The sequence below is a fragment of the Aulonocara sp. 'chitande type north' Nkhata Bay genome, linkage group LG9, assembly GCF_057382095.1.
Source record: "Aulonocara sp. 'chitande type north' Nkhata Bay isolate Kocher_YH1m ecotype deep benthic linkage group LG9, A_spYH_male_GT1.1, whole genome shotgun sequence".
Taxonomy (NCBI): domain Eukaryota; kingdom Metazoa; phylum Chordata; class Actinopteri; order Cichliformes; family Cichlidae; genus Aulonocara; species Aulonocara sp. 'chitande type north' Nkhata Bay.
Window position 1 is genome coordinate 454,370 of NC_141352.1, and position 21,167 is coordinate 475,536.

The following is a 21,167-nucleotide window of genomic DNA, read 5'->3' on the forward strand; positions in this document are numbered from 1 at the left end:
TGTAATTCTACTGTAGACTCTACTGTAGACTCTACTGTAGACTCTACTGTAGACTCTACTGTAGAGTCTACAGTAGACTCTACTGTAGATTCTACTGTAGACTCTACTATAAACTCTACTGTAGACTCTACTGTAGATTCTACTGTAGACTCTACTGTAGACTCTACTATAGACTCTACTGTAGAGTCTACTGTAGACTTTACTGTAGACTCTACTGTAGATTCTACTGTAGATTCTACTGTAGACTCTACTATAAACTCTACTGTAGACTCTACTGTAGATTCTACTGTAGACTCTACTGTAGACTCTACTATAAACTCTACTGTAGACTCTACTGTAGATTCTACTGTAGATTCTACTATAAACTACTGTAGACTCTACTGTAGACTCTACTGTAGACTCTACTGTAGATTCTACTATAAACTACTGTAGACTCTACTGTAGACTCTACTGTAGATTCTACTGTAGACTCTACTGTAGACTCTACTGTAGATTCTACTGTAGACTCTACTGTAAACTCTACTGTAGACTCTACTGTAGATTCTACTGTAGACTCTACTGTAGACTCTACTGTAGACTCTACTATAAACTCTACTGTAGACTCTACTGTAGATTCTACTGTAGATTCTACTATAAACTACTGTAGACTCTACTGTAGACTCTACTGTAGACTCTACTGTAGACTCTACTGTAGATTCTACTATAAACTACTGTAGACTCTACTGTAGACTCTACTGTAGATTCTACTGTAGACTCTACTGTAGACTCTACTGTAGATTCTACTGTAGACTCTACTGTAAACTCTACTGTAGACTTTACTGTAGACTCTACTGTAGATTCTACTGTAGATTCTACTGTAGACTCTACTATAAACTCTACTGTAGACTCTACTGTAGATTCTACTGTAGACTCTACTGTAGACTCTACTATAAACTCTACTGTAGACTCTACTGTAGATTCTACTGTAGATTCTACTATAAACTACTGTAGACTCTACTGTAGACTCTACTGTAGATTCTACTATAAACTACTGTAGACTCTACTGTAGACTCTACTGTAGACTCTACTGTAGATTCTACTGTAGACTCTACTGTAGACTCTACTGTAGATTCTACTGTAGACTCTACTGTAAACTCTACTGTAGACTCTACTGTAGATTCTACTGTAGACTCTACTGTAGACTCTACTATAAACTCTACTGTAGAGTCTACTGTAGACTTTACTGTAGACTCTACTGTAGATTCTACTGTAGATTCTACTGTAGACTCTACTGTAAACTCTACTGTAGACTCTACTGTAGATTCTACTGTAGACTCTACTATAAACTCTACTGTAGACTCTACTGTAGACTCTACTGTAGACTCTACTATAAACTCTACTGTAGACTCTACTGTAGATTCTACTGTAGATTCTACTATAAACTACTGTAGACTCTACTGTAGACTCTACTGTAGATTCTACTATAAACTACTGTAGACTCTACTGTAGACTCTACTGTAGATTCTACTGTAGACTCTACTGTAGACTCTACTGTAGATTCTACTGTAGACTCTACTATAAACTCTACTGTAGATTCTACTGTAGACTCTACTATAAACTCTACTGTAGACTCTACTGTAGATTCTACTGTAGATTCTACTGTAGACTCTACTGTAGACTCTACTGTAGATTCTACTGTAGACTCTACTATAAACTCTACTGTAGACTCTACTGTAGATTCTACTGTAGACTCTACTATAAACTCTACTGTAGACTCTACTGTAGATTCTACTTGCTCATGGCTTTGTGTTATTGAACATCAGCTGAGTGTCAGTAGGAGCCTGTGTCAGTGTGGGACGATATTCTGAGGTTTACATTGTGAGTTACAAATGAAGGGACAGTGCATGTAATGTTAAGAAATAACTAGTAATATTGTAACAAACTGCTTCCTATAATAATAATAAGTGTGTTTCTTTTTAAGAAATCATTTGTTTAGTATTGAAGAGCACTGCTTATTGTGAAGTCCTGAGCTGTGTTATTCTCTGTGTACGGGGATGATTTGGTTCCTGTGTAAACTCTGTTTAGTGTTGTGCGTTTCCCTGAGCTTCGTCTTGTGTGTTTGCCTGACTCCGTGTCGCCCGTGTGTGTCGCTCGCCCCTCCGTCTGTCTCGTCTCCATGTTTGGATTCCCTCTCTCTCCCTCCCGTGTTGCTCTCCTGGTGTTTCTTGTCGTCTCGTTGCCTCCCTGTTTTATCCCTAATGTTATGTCAGGTGTGTGAGTCTTAGGCCCGCGTCTCTGTGCTTCCTGTTTTACTTTGACAGTCTTGCGTCCCGTGTTCAGTGTGTTCTGTTTTGTTCCCCTCTGCCTCATCGCCCCTAATTTGTCTCAGCTGTGTCCACTTCCCTCATCACCTCCTGTCTGTATATACTGGCTGTGTCCCAATTCAGGGTCTGCACGCTTGAAGTACGCGCAGTACGCACGGTTCGTACTATAAGTACGAGAAGTGCGGAAGTGAGAGGCGTGTGAAATGGGACGGTCTGGCCTCCGTCGCGCTGTTCAGGTTGCCTAGCAACCATGATACTAACCGCGAGAAACGTTACATACAGCTTTGTGTGACAGAAATGAAGGAGAAAATGTTTTGTTTGTCTTTCATTTTTGTCATGACATCACTGTGATTAGTTGAGTATCTGAGGCTGAGACCACGGGACTGTAAACATGATTGTTGGGCTTCATTTCTGTGCTGAACACTCATTTAAGATTAGTTAGTAAATAACAATTAGCTCATGTTGTTCATGAGACTAAAGTCATCTCACTGTGGTGATGTAAATATAATATGGCCAATATTATATTATTGTCAGATTATTATGATATATATATATATATATTACAGCAGTGAGCTTGAATTCTGGGTCAAAGATTCAAGTTGCAGTTATTTATATTTCCTATCACCTTAAATCTTCAGTCAAGGACGAGTATCTTTGACAGTGCATATATAGGTGTATCATATATAAGAGACAAATATTGTTCATTTAATATGTTGGTACTAAATGTGGCTCAATGCTTACATATATGTGTAAAAAGCAAATGTAGGAGCTGTGGTAACTGTGTCTGATAGAATGAAGAGTAGACTGATATATGAAATATTCCTTTATTGGGTGAGAAAATCAGACCATGTCATAACTGCTGTAAGTCATACAGAATAGATATCAGAGCCTTAAACAGGCTGACGTCTGCTAAATGGGTCAAACTGGGCAGAAAGTCTACAAACACATAACATCCTTATAGAATATGATGTAACACTATAGATCAACTTAGCTCAGAATATATAAAGCATATAAATAGTTACAGCAATATGATGCAACAAACACAGCAGCTACTGATCCAAAATACTCAAAGCTTCATAGAACTGAAACCAACATTTATTTTAGCTCCATCCTGCTGCTGATACAGACTTTAGGTTTCTGAACATTAAACTTGTTGCTGCCTTTCATGGTGTGTAACTTGAAGGCCCTGAGTACTCTGAGTACTTTCTCCCACACTGGAAACACTGGGATGATCACATTATTTGAACATTACCTAATAAGACTGATTCAGTACAGACAGTTATGTTAAACTTTCCTAGCAGTCCTTCACAAACAGGGAACAGTCTGTCTATTCTCTCCATCTGTCAGCTGCTGCTGGCTCTTCCTCCTCCTCTTCCTCACACACTGCTGAGTTTGTCCTGGTGGATCATCAGGGCTGCAAAGCCTCACAGATGATGTGCAGCAGTGGGTCCCTCAGTCTGTCCTCACTCTGGACACTTGCAGGTGTCACACATGGAAATCAAATGTGTGATAAGCTGCAGGATTCAAACACAAGTGTAACTTATAAACACATGTTCATACTTTTATTCCACAATCAGAGAGAAAGAAACAGAGAGAGAGTGCAGGACAGACAGACAGGTGACAGTCTCAGGTGTACACACTGCTACACAACAGCACCAGAGAAGCAGGATTTAGTGTTTGTGTTATTACGAGTGTAAACAAGAAGAGTTCCAGATGGTGCAGTGGACACATGTGTGACTGCTGTGATTAAAGCATCTTTCTTTCAGCTTAACGAGTGAACCGTCAGCTCGTTCAAACACACGTTAAAGTCCGTTTGGCTCGACACCACCGAGCAGAGGCAGCAATATAACACAGCTCACATTAACAGTGCAGTGGATCCTGCTTGTGCCGCGATGTTCAGGACTGCAAACCGAGCAGCATCACTGACTTTCAGCCTGTTGTGTTTGTGGATATATGACTGACTTTAATTATCCATGAAATCATCAGATTCTCTGTACGATTAAGGTCGACTATATATATATATGTAGGGGCTTTAAAACCAAGTAAACACTGAAAGTACAAACATCACTAATGTCGCACAACTCTGCCAACATGTGGCCAACAGTAATGTTTTAATTTTCTTCGTTATTAAACATTCGCACATAAATAAGTGACGTCATATTCAGTACTTACTTTTCACAGTTCACTCTTCTGCCGCTCCCTTCTGCCGTATTTTGCAGCAAAATTATCCACACCCACCGCCGCACTATGAACTGTGGGATATATGGGACCACGAAGCGTGCACCGGACCACGCTTGATATTTGGGGAACTCGACGGCGCATTTGGAGTATGCATTTGAAGCACACTTCGAATTGGGACAGCCGTCGTCGCGTGGCGGTGACGTAACCGCACTTGAAATGCGTACTTCAAGCGTGCAGACCCTGAATTGGGACACAGCCACTGTGTGAGTTTTCCGTGACCTTTGTCATCGTGTCCATGGTTCCTCCGTGTCTCTTCTTTTTCCCGCTGGTGTTTCCGAGGTTTTTCTAGTGTTCCAGGCTTTTACTTTATGTCCTTAGTTCTTCCAGTTCAGCCGTTCCTCTGTTTAGTTTATTTATGCATTTTTCCCCGTTTGGTGTGTCTGCCTTAATAAACGGGACGTCTTTCGTTTATTTTTCCTGTTTTCCTGGTGTGGATTTGGGTCCTCACATAAACAGTCCAGACGATCTGCAAGTTGTGACAGTTGGTTGCGTTTCTAAACTCAGCATCAATAATGATGACATTATTCTAAATGTAGGATTTCTAGTTAAACCTTAAGACTACCATTAGTCACTGTGCAAGTATACTGCTTTATATAAATGCAGATAAGTGTAATAGTTAAATTAAGTGAGGAATATCCTGCACCACAGTGTGAGTCTTAGTGTCCATGTGGAACAACGTAACTTAAAGCAGCATTTACCAAACTGTAACTGTAACACTCCATCCACCCTGCCAATGCTGATGCACAGATAAATAAGTACTTGATGGCTGTTCAGAAGTAGGCGTTTAAACTGCATAGAAACATGTTTTTAGGTTTATCAGCTGCGCTCTAAATCAGAACACAGAGACAGGGTCAAAGTCTTTATTGCAAAGCAGCCCAGAGGATATTGTAAGAATATGCTGGGACTGTGGAGTGAGCAAAGCTGGGTGGTATATGGTCTGGTACTTATCTACTTACGTTAGAGGGTGGTAGCTGCAGGGATAAGGTACAGGAAAGAGTTATACCTACACTTATATCTATTATGGCCACTTCTGCAGGCTTCCCGGGTGGTTAGCATCTTTGCTACATGCTGCCACACGCCTCAGGAATGACCACGCTCGTCGCAAGAAGGTCTTCCGTCTTCTGCAGAGGAAACTGGTGTGTACTTTAGTAGCAACACGTAGATGTCTTTACAGTACTGCGTTCTCTTACCACAGAACAACAGCACAGTATATGCTAGTGTTTGACGGGGATCCCATATATGCACATAAGAAGAGGGGCCTGGGAATCGATCTCAGCATTGCAGAGAGTTGACTGAACCCCTTCTGTTCAAGCATGGTTGTCCACAGTGGACACAGAGAAGACAGAAAGAGGAGTAAAAAAAGCCATGTCTGTCTACAATGGAAACATTTACATTCTTCAAAGAGTGACCTTTGACCTTTAGATGCAGATGTACAGCTTCTATGTTATTATTATTAGAATTCATTTTTAGTCTGACGGACATATTGAGTAATGTTAGAAATACAATTGATTGCTTTCAAATTCAAATGTCTCCTGGGTCATTATTTTAACCAGACAACAGGCTGGTCTTCACAGTCTTGAGCAGGTGAGGTCCTGGAGCCTAGAACAGGTGTGCCCACAGGAGGCGGAGATAAGAGTCACTGAAACATTCAAAGAACAATTGGTGGATTAGTCAGTTACCAAAATAATCTTTACCTGCAGGCATAGCTTCCAGTAAACTCCAATGTTGAGGACTTTCTCCTCACTGTGCAAAGCAAACTTTTATTGTTTGAGTCTGCCCTGGTGAACTTTCTGTTTCTATCCACTGAGCTGATGTGAACAGTGAAGGCTTCTACTACTCTACATCCACCTATCTGTGCCAGTGGCTTGGTGCTGTACTTTCCAGGTAAAGGTTGGCTACGATGGGTGACACCGGGGAGCCATGGCACATGTTTGTGTCTGTACTGTTTTGTTCAGCTCATTAATGACAATAAGCAAGGTTTTCTCCCAGTGGTTACAGCACTCCCCAAAGCTTTGTGCCATCAGAAAATCTCCTGCAGACATTCATGTAGAGATGTTTCAGTCATGACAGACTAATACTCACACTGAGTCCTCAGATATTCCAAAGCCAGGCAGGATATATAACCATTAGAAGAAGCTGAAGGAGTCTTCTGCAGAGGACAAAGTGTGGACTTCATTTCATCACGATTCAATTCAGGACAAGGAAACTGAGACTGAGACTGGGTGATGAGTGGTAACTGCTCACAAACTGGTCTTCTGTGTTTACAGGTGGTCCCTGTCATGAAATACATTGTATTATTCTATCATCTTTATCATATAACTCCTGTCACCCCCGTCCTAGTTTTTTAACAAGGTTGGCGTGAAGGAGGGGGATCAGTGTCAGCCTACCTACGTCTACCCTAAAGAGGTGAAGATGTTGATACGGTCTGCCTTTCCAGAGGACATCTGTGACTATCCAGATCCCTGCCATGATAAGGTGAGTGTAAACCATTCTTCATTGCCTAAATGCTCTATCACCAAAGACAGGTTTGTTTTCCCCCAAAAGTTGGTTCTGTTCTTGTGGACGAGGAGTTTTCAGCACTCATCTAAGTGACGTCTTCAGTCTCAGCTGACTGCTGGTTTCCAGCCTTATAAACATCTACGTTTGCATAATGAGCTAAACTGGCACCACTGGGTCGTGAGCAATGTTCCCTCTAAGCTGCGCGCGTGCGCAATTGTGCACTGCTGGCACGGTCTCTGCGCACAGAAAATCTCTGTAGCGCACAAAAATAAAAAATCTAACCTGAATTGAAATGAAAATAAATACGTTAGCAGTTGATTCTGTTTTGTAGTGTGAGTCAGTAAGTGAGCGGTGACTGGCTGCTCCAGCCAATGATGCGATTCACATTCGTATATGCACAGCTCATCAACGTGGTTGACAGCGTCCTTAAATGCTGCTCATGTTTAGCTAACAAAGGGGTGTGGCCGATGTGGAGTGCTGCTTATGTTGAACCTTTAAAATAATGGCAAAACGAACGGACAGTGGCCAAAGTAAAAAAGAAATGCGACTCTTTTAAGATGGAATGGCTGTCAGAATATGTGCAAACAGGAGAAAAAACTGTGAAACTGGGAGAGATTTTTTCTTTTTTGAGCGAGAAAGGTCTGGTCTGCAAAATATGTTGCGAAGCTAAAATCGCAAGCGAGTTTTCGGAGGGAAAAGTGTGGATAGAATGGAAGCTGGAATACCTCAAGCGCCACATTCAACAGAAAAGTCATTTGAAAGCAGCTGGAATTGTGAGAAGATGTACGATGGGAATGGGGATCGGTACGTTGTTGGGAGAGAGCGCCAAAGACCGAGAGAAGAGGAACGAGCTGTCACTCAGAAAGAAATCCAACCCCGAAGAAGTTAAAGTTCTCATCGACAAGATTCTACCAGCCTTCAAAATGAATTCTTCTCTGCTGTCGGTTCAACAAATTGACCATCACATGGCAAAGTATGTGAGTGTACCAGAAAGCTGGCGAAGCAAAGATGATGCCTTTGAGTTTGTGAATTCAATCAATGAAGTAGTGCAGAATGAGACAATGTGTGAAGTTAAAAATGCACCTCGGCACACCCTGATCATAGGTGAGAGCACAGACGTAACAGTGCACAAAATGCTAGTCCTGTATATTAAATCCAGGGAGGAAAATAACGTCAACCATAAAACTGTTTGGTGGCATCATCCAGCTGACCGCATGCACGGCATGAACTAGACATGCAGAGAATTAGGGCTGGGCGATATGGCCTAAAATTCATATCGCGATATAATTTGAAGCATGTGCGGTAACGATATATATCACGATATATTCTGTTCTTTTGTATAACGTATTTTCCAAACTTAAAATCCTTTAATTTTCTCAAAAATAGAGAGTGTGCCTTATGTATGAATTCTGGTTGTGCTTACTGACCTCGAACCGATTTGGGCAGAAATCTGTTAAAAATGTTTTAAGTTTAAAAATGTTGGTAAGCTGCACTGCTTGATGGATGTCAGAGCATTACGGCTGCCGTAGGGAGGAGCTTCACGGAGTAATCTGGGTCCTAAACTCCGCGCCTTCAGGTCCCAAAGTCAAACAAACACTGAGAGTTAAAAACTGTCTAAATTCTTTCATCTTTAATAAAATCATCAGCGTTGCTGCTTTACCAGGTGTAACAATTAAGTTTAACATCCATGAAAACAGAATTTATTAAATTTAACGGAGTTAGAAGTTAACAGGAAGTTAGCTCGCTAGTTTCCACCTAAACATTTCCTACCATGTTCTGACAGAGAGATTTGAAACTAATTCAAACGTACAGCTCTGCTGTCACTTCCAACATAAATGAAGACAGAAAACTAAACAGCAGTGGTGTTTGCAGGGTTACTGAAGTTGGGCTAGCTGGTATATAATGTTGTGCTACGTGATTGCTAGCGACACAGCTATGTTAGCATAACATTAGCACAGTGAAGCTGGAGGATGAACGCCAACTTTTTTTCCACTCGATAAAAGTTAACGTGAGGGATTCTGGTGGTCAGGGACAAATGCAATCACATAGCAGGATGCTGTACACGGGCCAAACTTCAGTCAGGAGAACAACTGAGGTTATTCATCCACAATACGAGATTAGTTATTAATATACTGCGACAACATGGGAACAGAGCAGCTGCGAGAGAATCCAACATTAATGAATCAATGTTAGGGAAGTGGAGGAAGCGCAGTTTTTGGCTTTCCCCATATTTCAAAGGTGCTTCATCTCTTTGCTGTGACTGTCAGCATAATTTGCAGTGATAATGGTTGTAGCCACTGCGATGCTTTCGACCAAAACAGGTGCAGCTTGATGACATCATCAACATGCGCTATCGCGATAGAGTGGTATAGTCAAAATCTCTATTGTTGGCCAAATTTATATAGTTTCTATCGTATATCGTTTCTATCGCCCAGCCCTACAGAGAATGGTGATGCTGACCTCCGATGGTGCCTCAGTAATGCGAGGAAAGCACAACAGAGTTGCAGCTTTATTAAAGCGGAAAATACCACAGTTAACTGAACAACACTGTGTGGCCCATAGAGAGGACTTGGGCATTGATGATGCGTGGAAAGATGTACCTTTGATGTGTGATGTGGGAACTCTTCTTAGAACAGTTTACTCCACTTTCTCTAGATCCACTGTAAAGAGGGGAAAACGGGAAGACCTAGAAATGTTCTTGATGAGGATGCACTGTCATTCAGGCCTCTGAGTGAAGTGCGATGGCTGTCACGTCACTGAGCTGTGAATGCTGAGGAACTACACTGTGCTGGAAGAATACTGCAAGAGAGAATCCAGTGATAACAGAGATCCAGTGGCAAATTACTGTTACAAAAAGCTAACCGATTCAAACTTCAAGGTTACTCTCACCGCTCTGGGAGATGTTTTGGGTGAGCTGGCACACCTGTGTCTTTCTTTTCAAAGATGCAACCTGACTGAAGGGCACTGCTTGGCAAGAGCAAAGATTGAGAAGTTGCGTTCCCAATACTTGACAGAGGAAAAGGATGTTAAGTGGAGTGACCGTGTCATAGAGGCGATGAGGGCCTTATCTGCTGATGGCAGGAATACCAGTGAGATTACTCGTGTTATTCGTAAGCTTTGTGATCACTTGGATTTTCCAGAGGATGAATTATAGGAGTGGTCTGCACTTGACATTGAGGCATTGACCTCAGACATCAGGTTTGAGTATGGAGCAGCAGACATTGCCACGCTGGCAAAGAAGTATGAGGCCATTCTCCACCCTCCACATTCAGTGGAGGTCATAAACAGTGAATATTCTGATTTCAAGTACATACTGAGGCACAAACTTAAACATGGGTCAATCAGCACATTCTCAGATATGGAGGCTGCAACGCTAAAATGTGAGGAGCTAAAACACATCTCGCAGCTTGTGGATATTTGTGCTATATTTCAAGCATTCAGTGCAGATTGCCAAAGAGGCTTTAGTTTAATGAATCGTCTCAAAACAGCATCCAGAAATCGTCTTGAGGCGGAGCATTTGGACCAGCTGATGCGCATAAAGTCAAAGCTGCAAGCAGACGAGGCCATCAACCTGGACGACGTGAGAAGGACAGACGGGAAAAATAAGGTGAAATTTAAGCTCTTAATCAGTTTTCTGCTCATCTAGTGTCATTTATTGAGTTTTCATTTATGGATATTGATCATTAAATACTGTCACCAGTTTGAGTATTAGAAAAATGCATATAATCATTATATACTGACAGACAAAGAGTTACAGGACAGTAGGACTGTCTCCCAGACCGCAGTAGGACAGGAGCTTCACAGACTGGCTCATCATAACACAAGTCAGAGCTTTATAATAAAAATGTTAAGTTTCAAAATTGGAGTTTATAGTAGGCTTGATTTGGTTGGCCGTTCATGTTTTGCCATAGTTCAAATATTCATACTTCCAATAGCGTTGACATAGTGCACAGGTCATTAAAAAAGATTTTTGTAATTGTCACTGTAAGTGGGCTAAAGCTCTTAATTAAAGGGATTCTAACAGAAATGTAAATGCTGTAATTTGATTATTTTTATAAACCATGTAACTTCGATGGATGCGATGCTGTCGTCACCACAGTGCACACGTCTGATGTCGCTCACAGTGGTCCAGGGGGCCGCTCAGGGAGTCTGTGAGTTTGCTCACACACGTGAAAAATTAGAGGGAACATTGGTCGTGAGGTCAGTTTCATGATCAATAAGATCATTAATGATTGTATAACCATCTGTGAAGACAGGAGGCAGCTTTACACACAAACTGTCTGAACCTACAGCGCAGTTCTGAGGTGGCGTGCCAACATCCTCTCACATCAATAGGTCACATGACATGGCTTCACCTGAACCCTCTGCTTATAATGACCACACCTTTTTTCAAACCTTGGCTTGTGTGATGAGTCATGTGATCAATAGTGGCTCAGTGACCCAGGTGTTGAAAGTGTAGTAACCTGCAGTAGAGTTCAAACAGCTGTGAGTTGGAAGTGAAGAAGCTTTTCAGATGAGAGGTGAAACGTCTTCAAGAAACTTTTCTTTCCAAGCTCCAGTTTTCACAACAGTAACCTTTGTTCAGATCGTGTGCCATCACTGATCTTAGAAATGTTTGTGATGTACGTATGCTGCTGTATGACAGATGGCTGTTACTGTCTCCCTGTGGTTACAATTCCCCACTATAGTGACGTCTGAATGTGTTTCTGCAGGTGGTGTACATCACTGTGGAGGATCTGCACAAAGTTAAAATCATGTGATGTCTCTCATTTCCTCTTTTTGAGTTTGCACTGAAAGTTAGAGACTGGAGCAGAATGTTTGTGGATGGTGGGAAGATTAGTTCTGTGCGCTGTTACGTTTATTGCCAACATTTGTACGGTGCTGTTCAACATTAATAGCATTTTCTGCCACACAGTGTGTACTGATTGTTATATGTGCCACCTTTCTCAGGTCTGCATGTTCTGAGCTGCTCATGTGGTTCATGGGTGACAACTACAAGGACTGTATATAAAAGATGGATACAGCTACACTGGAGTCATCGATTGATTTCTGCGCTCTTTTTTGAAGCTTTATTGACACCATGTGTTATTTTCATATGTGGATAGAAAGCCATCCTGGTGAGGACATCCCTGCTCATGTGGACGTAGCAGAGAAACTGAAAAAGCTACGTCCACATGAACAGCATCAACTTTGTGGGATTTGGACAGAAGGTGTCACAATACTGAATCGTTGGTGCATGCATGAAGCACAAAGAACAACAAACTGTACCGATGCATGCAGTAAGAAAGCTCACACGACCAATACAGCTGCCGTGTTCGTGCAGTGAGGAGATGCCACGCTGTGTTTATACTGAGCGGAGGAGGGGAGACTGGCTTTGGTGCTCTTTGATTGGCTCATCATCACCAATGGAACCAATGAGAAAACTTTTCTCCAGTGAGGCATGATTTAACCCCGCCTTCTCCACTGCCACAGACAAACCCTGCCATGAGCGCTCTACTCAGGTTACCTGCAGCTGCTTTTTTAATCCAGCAGATGTCACTATTATACAACACACTAACACAGTGTTGCCACGGTAAGGGGAATGTGCCACACACTTCACGAGGAATCAGATCACTAATGCTAAAATATAAGCTAAGGTAAGAAAGCCTGGTTTGCAAGCTGCATCCACACAGCATGTACACTTTTAGACCACGTTCAGTGAGTCAGACAGCAGAGGTGCTGCAGAGCAGACAGTGAACACTGCAGATAAGGGAGGAGGAAAGAAAAGAAAGGGAAATATTTCTCCAAATAAATACATCCACTTTCTTCCTTACATCCTATCCAGTCTGTCATAGAGCCAGCACATACAGACAGGCATCATTCACACTGATGAGCAGTAGAATCCCATGGATGTTTCTGGACTGTGGGAGGAAGTTGGAGGACCTGGAGAGGAGAACCTACATAGAAGTGTGGAGAACGCAGCAACAAAGAGACCCCCAGCAGGACTCTCCTGGCGTGGAACGACAGTACTAGTCACTGTTCATACATCAGAAGGATTGTATGCTATGTGCCTCTATTCAGACTTTTGAAATTTTGTACAGTTGCTGAAATTTGTACTTTTTCTGTTGATAGAGTGACATTGGCTTTGAATGGAGAGACCTACCTCTCTCAGTTTTCTGGTCGCTCCTTTAGGCAGACACCCGTATATTCCCCTACAGCTTTTACAGTTATTATCATAAATGTCACACAAAAATCTATCAAATTCCTCCCCATTCATGGCTATCAGAGAGCTGGAGGCAGGTTAAAGTGTGAGGCACACAAAAGCTCTTGAACCTGCCGCTGTGACCGTAATCTTCACCCCACAGCCATCATTTCACCCTCAAAATGTAGCTACGCTTGTCTTCTTTCTCAGAGCCTACAGATATACTGTATATTTTTGAAATGGAGCCCTTTGTTTCGGAGGAACGCCATCACGAGCTCAGTTTCATCCTTCCATCCTCTGCTGCTTGTCCTTTTCAGGGTCGTGGGGGGTGGAGCCTATCCCAGCTGTCATAGGGCGAGAGGCAGGGTACACCCTGGACTGGTCACCAGTCTAACACATAGACAACTATTCATGCCTGTGGGCGATTTAGAGTTTCAAATCAACCTGACCCCACTGACTGCATGACTGTGGGCTGTGGGAGGAAGCTGGAGAGAACCCACATAAGCACGGGGAGCACAAACTCCCCACAGAAAGGCAAGGCAAGGCAAGTTTATTTGTATAGCACAATTCAACAACAAGGTGATTCAAAGTGCTTTACAGAGACATTAGAAACAAGAACAAATAAAAAGCATGATTTAAAATTGATTAAAACAAGCAAACAAAAACTAATTAACAAACAAACAAACAACAGTATATAAAATCAAAACAGATAAAATCAGAACAGTAGATAAAATCAGTAGTTAATGTAAGTTTTGAAATTTAAGCTTAAAAGTGTGGATTTGGTGCTTTATTCAAATGCAGCTGAGAACAGGTGAGTCTTCAACCTGGATTTAAATAAACTGAGTGTTTCAGCTGATCTGAGGCTTTCTGGGAGTTTGTTCCAGATATAAGGAGCATAAAAGCTGAATGCAGCTTCTCTGTGTCTGGTTCTGACTCTGGGAACTGATAAAAGACCGGATCCAGATGACCTGAGGGATCTGGAAGGTTCATACTGGGTCAGGAGGTCATTGATGTATTTTGGTCCTAAACCATTCAGAGCTTTATAGGCCAGCATCAGAACTTTAAAGTCCCCGGCCGGGTGGTGGAAGCGAACCGTGCTGCCCTGTAAGAAGTACATCTTTGATTATTGAATCCATTTACTTGTTTCTCTGTTTCAATATATATTTTCAAACAGAAATTCAATTCAAAACTGGTTTTTGAAACGAGTCCCAAACAGTTGATTGTGTTCATGTGGACGTGGTGTTCCTATCAGCTGCACAAAAACAGACTACGGCAAACCCTCAGGAAATTCAACATTGTTAAATCTTAAAAAAATAAAATAATGAAAAGTAATTTATATATGAAGCTAAAATTTAATAGCAATAAAATGTTCACCTTTGTGTGCATGTCAGAAACAGCTGAGCAGCAGGCTCGGCTGATGTGAGATGTCATGATCCTCGTCTGTGGATGTGGGAGTGTTTTTGTTTTCAGTGGTTACAGACACACTGACAGTTAGGCGAGTCATTTCATTCGATACAGTACTCTTAAGTGGCAGCCAACTTGGATCTTCTTTTAATACTCAGGGAGTTTTTGCTGTTCTTTATAACTATAGAATGTGCTGAGAGTGGGCAGTGAGACTATAATAAGTAATATAAATACTAGAACATGTACCAGTTTGCACTGAAGTGCAGACAGCTGCTTAATGTTTTCTTTATTCCAGCCCAGTTAATGTAGTCTGATGGTGCAGCTGGAATATGGCAGACACTTAGATTCACTCACTGTTTCACATACAGAAAGAAACCGTTTACCTTTGCTGCTTTATATAAAATGTTTGAAGCCTTATAAACTGCAAATAAAAGGAGAAGCTGTTGTTGGCTTACTCTGTACATCAGGGGTCCCCAACTCCAGGCCTCGAGGGCCGGTGTCCTGCAGGTTTTAGATCTCACCCTGGGCCAACACACCTGAATCACATGATTAGTTCATCACCAGGCCTCTGGAGAACTTTAAAACGTGTGGAGGAGGTCATTTAGCCATTTGAATCAGCTGTGATGGATCACAGACACATCTAAAAACTGCAGGCCCTCGAGGCCTGGAGTTGGGGACCCCTGCTGTACAAGAAGATGAGGCATTTTTAACTTGGTGCTGAATATCGCTGTGCTTAATGTGGAACCATTCCTGTGTACTCTGAGGACTAGGAAACTTCTGTGGCACCTCTGCTGAGGCATTTTTCATTACATGACCCAGAGTGGATAATCTCTTCAGTATTCCTACTGAGGAAATGTGAGAGAAAGTTACCATTTACATTTTTATGTACCACACCTTCTCCAACAGGAACCAAGGAAAATGACACATCTGCCTGTGTTTACAAATGTGAGCGCTACAGTACAGAGTTGCAGTTCATTTAACAGAAAATGCTTAGCAGACAAATTCTAAACTTAAAGTCAAACCACTATTTTTCAACTCATTGATGTGGAGGCTCTATGGAGAGCATCTCTGAGCAGTATCTCATTGATGACGATGAATGTGGTAAGGCGTCAGTGTTGTGCCTCGGTGTTGTGCACCATCTTCAGCTGGAGAGGTTCCTCCACTAAGCCCTTAAGCTTCTTAAGGCACACAGCTCCACTTAATTAGAGTAAATGAAAGACAGCACTTAAAATGTACGATTTTAGTGCAACAGTTTGGTTGGAATACTTCTGATTATTTTACAAAAGAGTTATCGTTATAACCGCCATATTTATTCCATCAGTTTGAAAGCCAACAGGCTTCTGTGGGTCTTGGCTCTGAACATGTAGTTTAAAGATTAAGTGAAGAGTTAGATCACAGAGCCAAAGCTTTGGCCTTCATTGGAGTTCATTGGTTCTCATTCATGAAATACTCTGATAGATGTATTTTAACCAGGTTTGATGTGAATATCTTTTTCTTCATTTGAAGAAAACCTGAGCAGTGTGACTCTGTTGTTCCAGTAGCACTTACACGTTCAAAAGAACGGTTTTGAACGTGGTTGGGTTGTTGAACTGCATAAGCAGCGCCATCACTGCTGAGGTGGGACGCAGTAAGACAGTCATTTGGAATTTCTTAAATGATCCTGAGGGTTATGGAACAAAAAAGTCAAGTGGAAGACCCAAAAACTGTCACCAGCACTGAGCTGGAGGATCCAGTTGGCTGCCCGTCGAGACACTGGACGATCCTCGACCCAAATTAAAACGTTGCTGGTGCCCACCGCAGCCCCATAACCATCAGATGGCATCTGAGACTGGAGGGTTATAAAAAACATAAAACGTCTTCAAAGGCCTCGTCTCCTTGAACGCCACAGAACTGACCGTTTGGACCAAACATGGGACGCTGAAAGGTGGAAGAACGTTTTATTGTAATGAGAACAAATGTAACCTTGATGGTCCTGATGGTTTCCAACATTACTGGCATGACAAGCAGATCCAACCTTTTCTGCGCTCCACAGTGGAGGGGGCGCCATAATGGTCTGGGGTCTTTTTCCTTCAGTGGAACAACAGAGCTTCAGGAGGTGCAGGGGCATCAAACGGCCGCTGGCTGTGTCCAGATGTTGCAGAGAGCATCCCTCATGACTGAGGGCCCTCGTCTGGGTTTTACAACAGAACAACGCTACAGTACACAATACCCGCAGGACAAGGGACTTCTTCCAGGAGAATAACATCACTCTTCTGGACTTCCTGCGTGTTCCCCTGATCTAAACCCAACTGAGAGCCTTTGGGGGTGAATGGCAAGGGAAGTTTACAAAAACGGACAGCAGTTCCAGGCAGTAGATCCCCTTCATGCGGCCATCTGTTCCCACTTGGAGAAATGTTCCCATCACCTCATGGAAACACATCAAGCATGCTGCAATACATTTTTGAAGTGATCAACAATAACGGTGGAGCTCCTCACGACTGAGCTCATGTTTGGATCTTTGATTTCTGTTTTAGGGGGTTTACGGGGTTTTTTTGGAGGTGTGGTCCTAAACTTATGATCAGCTGTAACAGCCTGTTTCAGTTTAAGCATTGTTTTCAATAAACTGCATGCTCAAAAAAAACGTTTTGTCTCACTCCCATTTCTTCTTGTTGCATGTTGAAGCTCTACTTGGAACCTTGTTAAGATCCAAACATGCAAAATAGGATTTTTTGCCATTTTTCAAATGGTCTTAAACTTTTGATGGGGACTGTATAAACCATCTGGAGCAGGGTTTGCAAACTCATTTTACATTGGAAGCATATCTAGCTGACTTTGATCATATGTGGGTCACACCAATGAAACTGCCCTTTCTGCCAGTGTTCAGAAGTTTAACGACACATTTAGTCCCTGAAATATCTTGTATACAAAATGAAGTGCTATTTTAACAGAAAGAAATCTGTCAGCACGACTCTTTGGCTATAGTTTTAAGAATTAAATGCGGAAAATGACAGAAACCTATGGCTTAATTACTTCTGTGTAGCATGAATGGCCATGCGGGAGGTCTTTATCAGTAGGAAAAGCTGTAAAACCTCTAAATTGCAGTTAAATTTTCTGTTTTCCTTCACATTTTCCAAAGCCATCCAGTCAGCGGGATTTAAGTCCTGCTGAACCGATTATGACCCCCGGGCCTTATGTTTGACACCCTGATCTTAGAGTGTCACACGCTGATTTGTGCCAATTTGTACTTTTATAGTTTTGAAAAGCAATTTATAGCAGACCCAACCAACAGACCATTGTGTCTACCATGCACAATCCCATGTCCTTGAGTTACGTGCAGAGATCACGAGCTTCTCTGTCTGAAACCGCAGCTCTGTATTTATAGCAGGGCTTCTTAGTGTCTTTCCTTGTTATTTAGAGATCAAGGTGTACCTGCTGCTTTGAGGCTGGACTAAGCTCTGGCTAATGTAGCGTAACCACACCCCTGAAACACTGCGAAACAGGAAGGATTGCTCTTTGCACTGTCTACGGTTATCTTGCTACAAGACTTTCTGTTAATGAAATCTGTGTGTGTAAAAGAAGAAAAGAAGGGGTGGAAGATCAAACAAAGACATTAACAAACACTAATTATGATCATGGACAAAGCAGAGGAGTTCAGGAGGGATCTTTGAAGATGTAGTACTGGGAAAGAGAAGAGCTTGGACACATGTATGTAAATGCTGGTGTTCGAAGTGTTAATGTATGTGAGCCACACCATGGGAGCTCTGCTGAGCTGGTTTGCTATTCGCGTTCGTGCTCTGATGCTGCACAGCGGTGGTGCACTGAAGAAATGGAGAGTAAGTGCAACCTTTGACCTTTAACAGAATGTAGTATGTGTGAGTGTGGACTAGCCTGATGCTTCAAACAGAAATGTTTTTACAAAGTAACAATGATATGGAGACATTTCATGCTTGAGGTTCTTCAAAGAGCTGACAGTGCAGACATGTATGAACAATAAGACTGCAGACTGTTCAAAGGTAGGTCTACTATGCAGAAAAGCATAAACATTACTGTGACCTCTGTCTTATCTGTAGCAGAGGCAAAGCAATATAAACAAGAAGAAGGTTGGCTAACATAAGCATTTGATCCTGATATTTGTTAAACTGACCTTAAGTGGCAGCAGACAAGATTCAAGATTATTTATTTGTCACCTGCATACGAGTACAACACACAGTGAAAGATAGCCTGACATGCTCCTCGACTGTGCAAAGAAGGAGAGAACCAGTACAACAGTCAGGAGCCTTCAGCTGCACTAGCTATTCATAAAATGACTCTCTCCATTTTCAGATGCACTTGTTTAAACTAGCTTGGTCAGTCTGATTGATGAGTTTTCAAGATGACCTTGAGTGTTTTGAATGGTGCCTAAAACAAAAAACAGGCTAATGTGCAAAGCTTTGCATAGCACAATGCTAGAACCTGAAATAAACAGATACACAAAACAAACGAGCATACTGTATACGATTTTGCACACAAAGAGAGGCTCCCTGAACCTAAACAGCTACACAGCAATGTGCAGCACCATGCAGGACCCTCTGGTATGTGTCTAGTTGGTCAGGGCTTCATCCTACAGCAGGATAATGACCCAAAGCATCAGTGCAAGCTGTGTCAGAACCACCTCAGGAACAAAGAACAGGGTGGTGAGCTTGAAAACATGGAGGTCCAGCACAGTCTCCAGACTTAAACCCCATCGAGCTGCTTTGGGATGAACTGGACAGAAGAGTGAAAGCAAAGCAACTACAAGGTCCACATTTATGGGAACTTGTGCTGCAGATATGGGAAGAATTTTGGCAGATATAACAGCTGAACACAGCCGTGTTTCTACAATAGAAATCAAATATTCGTCACAAAGGTGGCTACTCTGCTTAGACTGCTGCCCCCGCGACCCGGCCTCGGATAAAGCGGATGGAGATGGATGGATGGATGGATGGTGGCTACTTTGATGAGTTAATGAATTCTTTTTTTTGTTTCAACTCCAATTGGTTATTTGTACTATGCTTTCATTTCAGAGTGCAATGAGACATTAAACTGCATAGTTTTCAATAACAAACTGGACCGGTAGTGTATAAAATGATAGATATATGTCTGTGTGTGCTAAACTTGTTGGTTTGTTACTCAACCTCGTCTTCTTTAATGTCTCCACAGCCACGGGAAGCCCCTGATGACTCTCACAGCCTCTCTGCAGCAATGGACTCAGAGGAGAGGGGCTTTGGTACGGTTTCCCTGAAGTGGTGTGAGCAAAGCACAGGAGATGGGGAAACATTTGAGTACTTTGACTCCTGCTCATGGCACAGTGACATCCTGTCAGATTTTAGTGGAGAAGGAGAGGATTCTGTGGACGCTTTGCTGCGACTGGAGGATGCCTACATTTTTCGACAAACAATGGGAGTCAGCGTCTGCAGTGGGCACACTAAGGCTCGACGCAGAGAATCAGTATCAGCAAAGGACAGCCACCGAGATGTCACAGAGACTTATGTCAAACCATCTACTTACAGCATGAAAAAAGGACCAGAAAACTGTGTGGCACCAAATCTTCCTTTGAAACTCATCAAAAAAGACCTTTTTTCAGTTGAGATCCAACCCCATTTAAACACAGAGAAACTAAAAGAGCAGTGCAGTTTACAAACTGTTGTTACAGGCGGCACAGAGCCATGCAGTCTGCATATTCAAAAGCAACACAAAACGGAGACATTTGATGCAAAGGTAAACACTTCAGACACTCAAGTAGTGAAGTTGCTTGTACAACCTGAGGACAACAGTGGGGACAGACTGAATAGAGACTAGGAAACACAGGACAGTACTGTGGAGACACAGCAGCAGCATTGTGCACATGAAAACAAGACACATTCACAGATTTAAGAAGAAGAGAGAAGGCATGTGGAGTAAAATTAGAAACATGTAACGTTGAGCATGTAGAAGTACAAAATCCTGACCTGCTCAGCACTTATGTGTAAATAACACTTCCTCTTATTCTAAACAGGGAAAACATTTACAGGTTCAATCAGTGTCAAATACAATGTGGAAAAATGCACAGCGAAGACAAAACAGACTTACGTGAGAGTGATATAACATGCATGATAAAAACAAGGGTAATAATACCGATGCAGCAGTTCCTACCTTCAGAGATATCAGAAATATGCAAACGTGTGACAGTATTTCTACATCACCACACTCGCACAGAATCCAAACACCATAGAAGAACACGGCACAAAGACAGTTCATGCATCACAGAAGCTGATATATGCACCCAATCCATAATTAACTGTATTTGCACGTAAGGTGGATATTTGCTGTTCACAAACTCTGTTTGAAGAGATCCCCAGCAAGTAACTGTCAGAGAGCCACCCTTCGGTTTGTGCTACTGCACCAGAGCCCCAGGCTTGGGTGCTGGGTGGACTTTGAGTGTGTAAGCACTGCAATAGAGGCAATGATCTTGCATGATTTTTTTCTTCTATCCTTTTTCCATAGAGACCACAGCCTGCTTTCCTTCTGATACCTGCCCTCTAAGGTGTCTGTAGCCCCGTCAA

At 42.2% G+C, this 21,167-nt stretch overlaps 2 protein-coding genes and 1 pseudogene across 4 annotated transcripts in view; all 3 read left to right on the forward strand.

Annotated features, from left to right (window-relative positions):
• The window catches only part of arhgef4 (Rho guanine nucleotide exchange factor (GEF) 4), a 106,807-nt gene that overhangs the window by 2,421 nt on the left and 83,219 nt on the right, over positions 1-21,167 (forward strand). For both annotated transcript variants that reach the window (XM_086305287.1, XM_086305286.1), the window contains exons 3-5: positions 5,581-5,680; positions 6,885-7,019; positions 19,786-20,343. In XM_086305287.1, coding sequence (XP_086161413.1) covers positions 5,581-5,680; positions 6,885-7,019; positions 19,786-20,343 — 793 coding nt within the window. The remainder of the gene's footprint in view (positions 1-5,580; positions 5,681-6,884; positions 7,020-19,785; positions 20,344-21,167) is intronic.
• On the forward strand, positions 7,418-9,001 carry LOC147321362 (uncharacterized). Its single transcript, XM_086305226.1, has 2 exons — positions 7,418-7,484; positions 7,566-9,001. The coding sequence occupies exons 1-2, from the start codon at positions 7,418-7,420 to the stop codon at positions 8,273-8,275; spliced, it is 777 nt and encodes a 258-aa protein (XP_086161352.1). The 3' UTR covers positions 8,276-9,001.
• Positions 9,387-17,167, forward strand: LOC147321363 (zinc finger protein 862-like; annotated as a pseudogene). The gene is made up of 2 exons (XR_015130930.1): positions 9,387-10,650; positions 11,756-17,167. The product of XR_015130930.1 is annotated as a zinc finger protein 862-like (transcript).

Bases quoted from the DNA above. Each gene is read 5' to 3' on its own strand.
- LOC147321362 (XM_086305226.1), top strand. From the start codon at position 7,418: ATGCGATTCACATTCGTATATGCACAGCTCATCAACGTGGTTGACAGC. The intron at 7,485-7,565 runs GTTTAGCTAACA...ACGAACGGACAG, and splicing joins CGTCCTTAAATGCTGCTCAT to TGGCCAAAGTAAAAAAGAAA.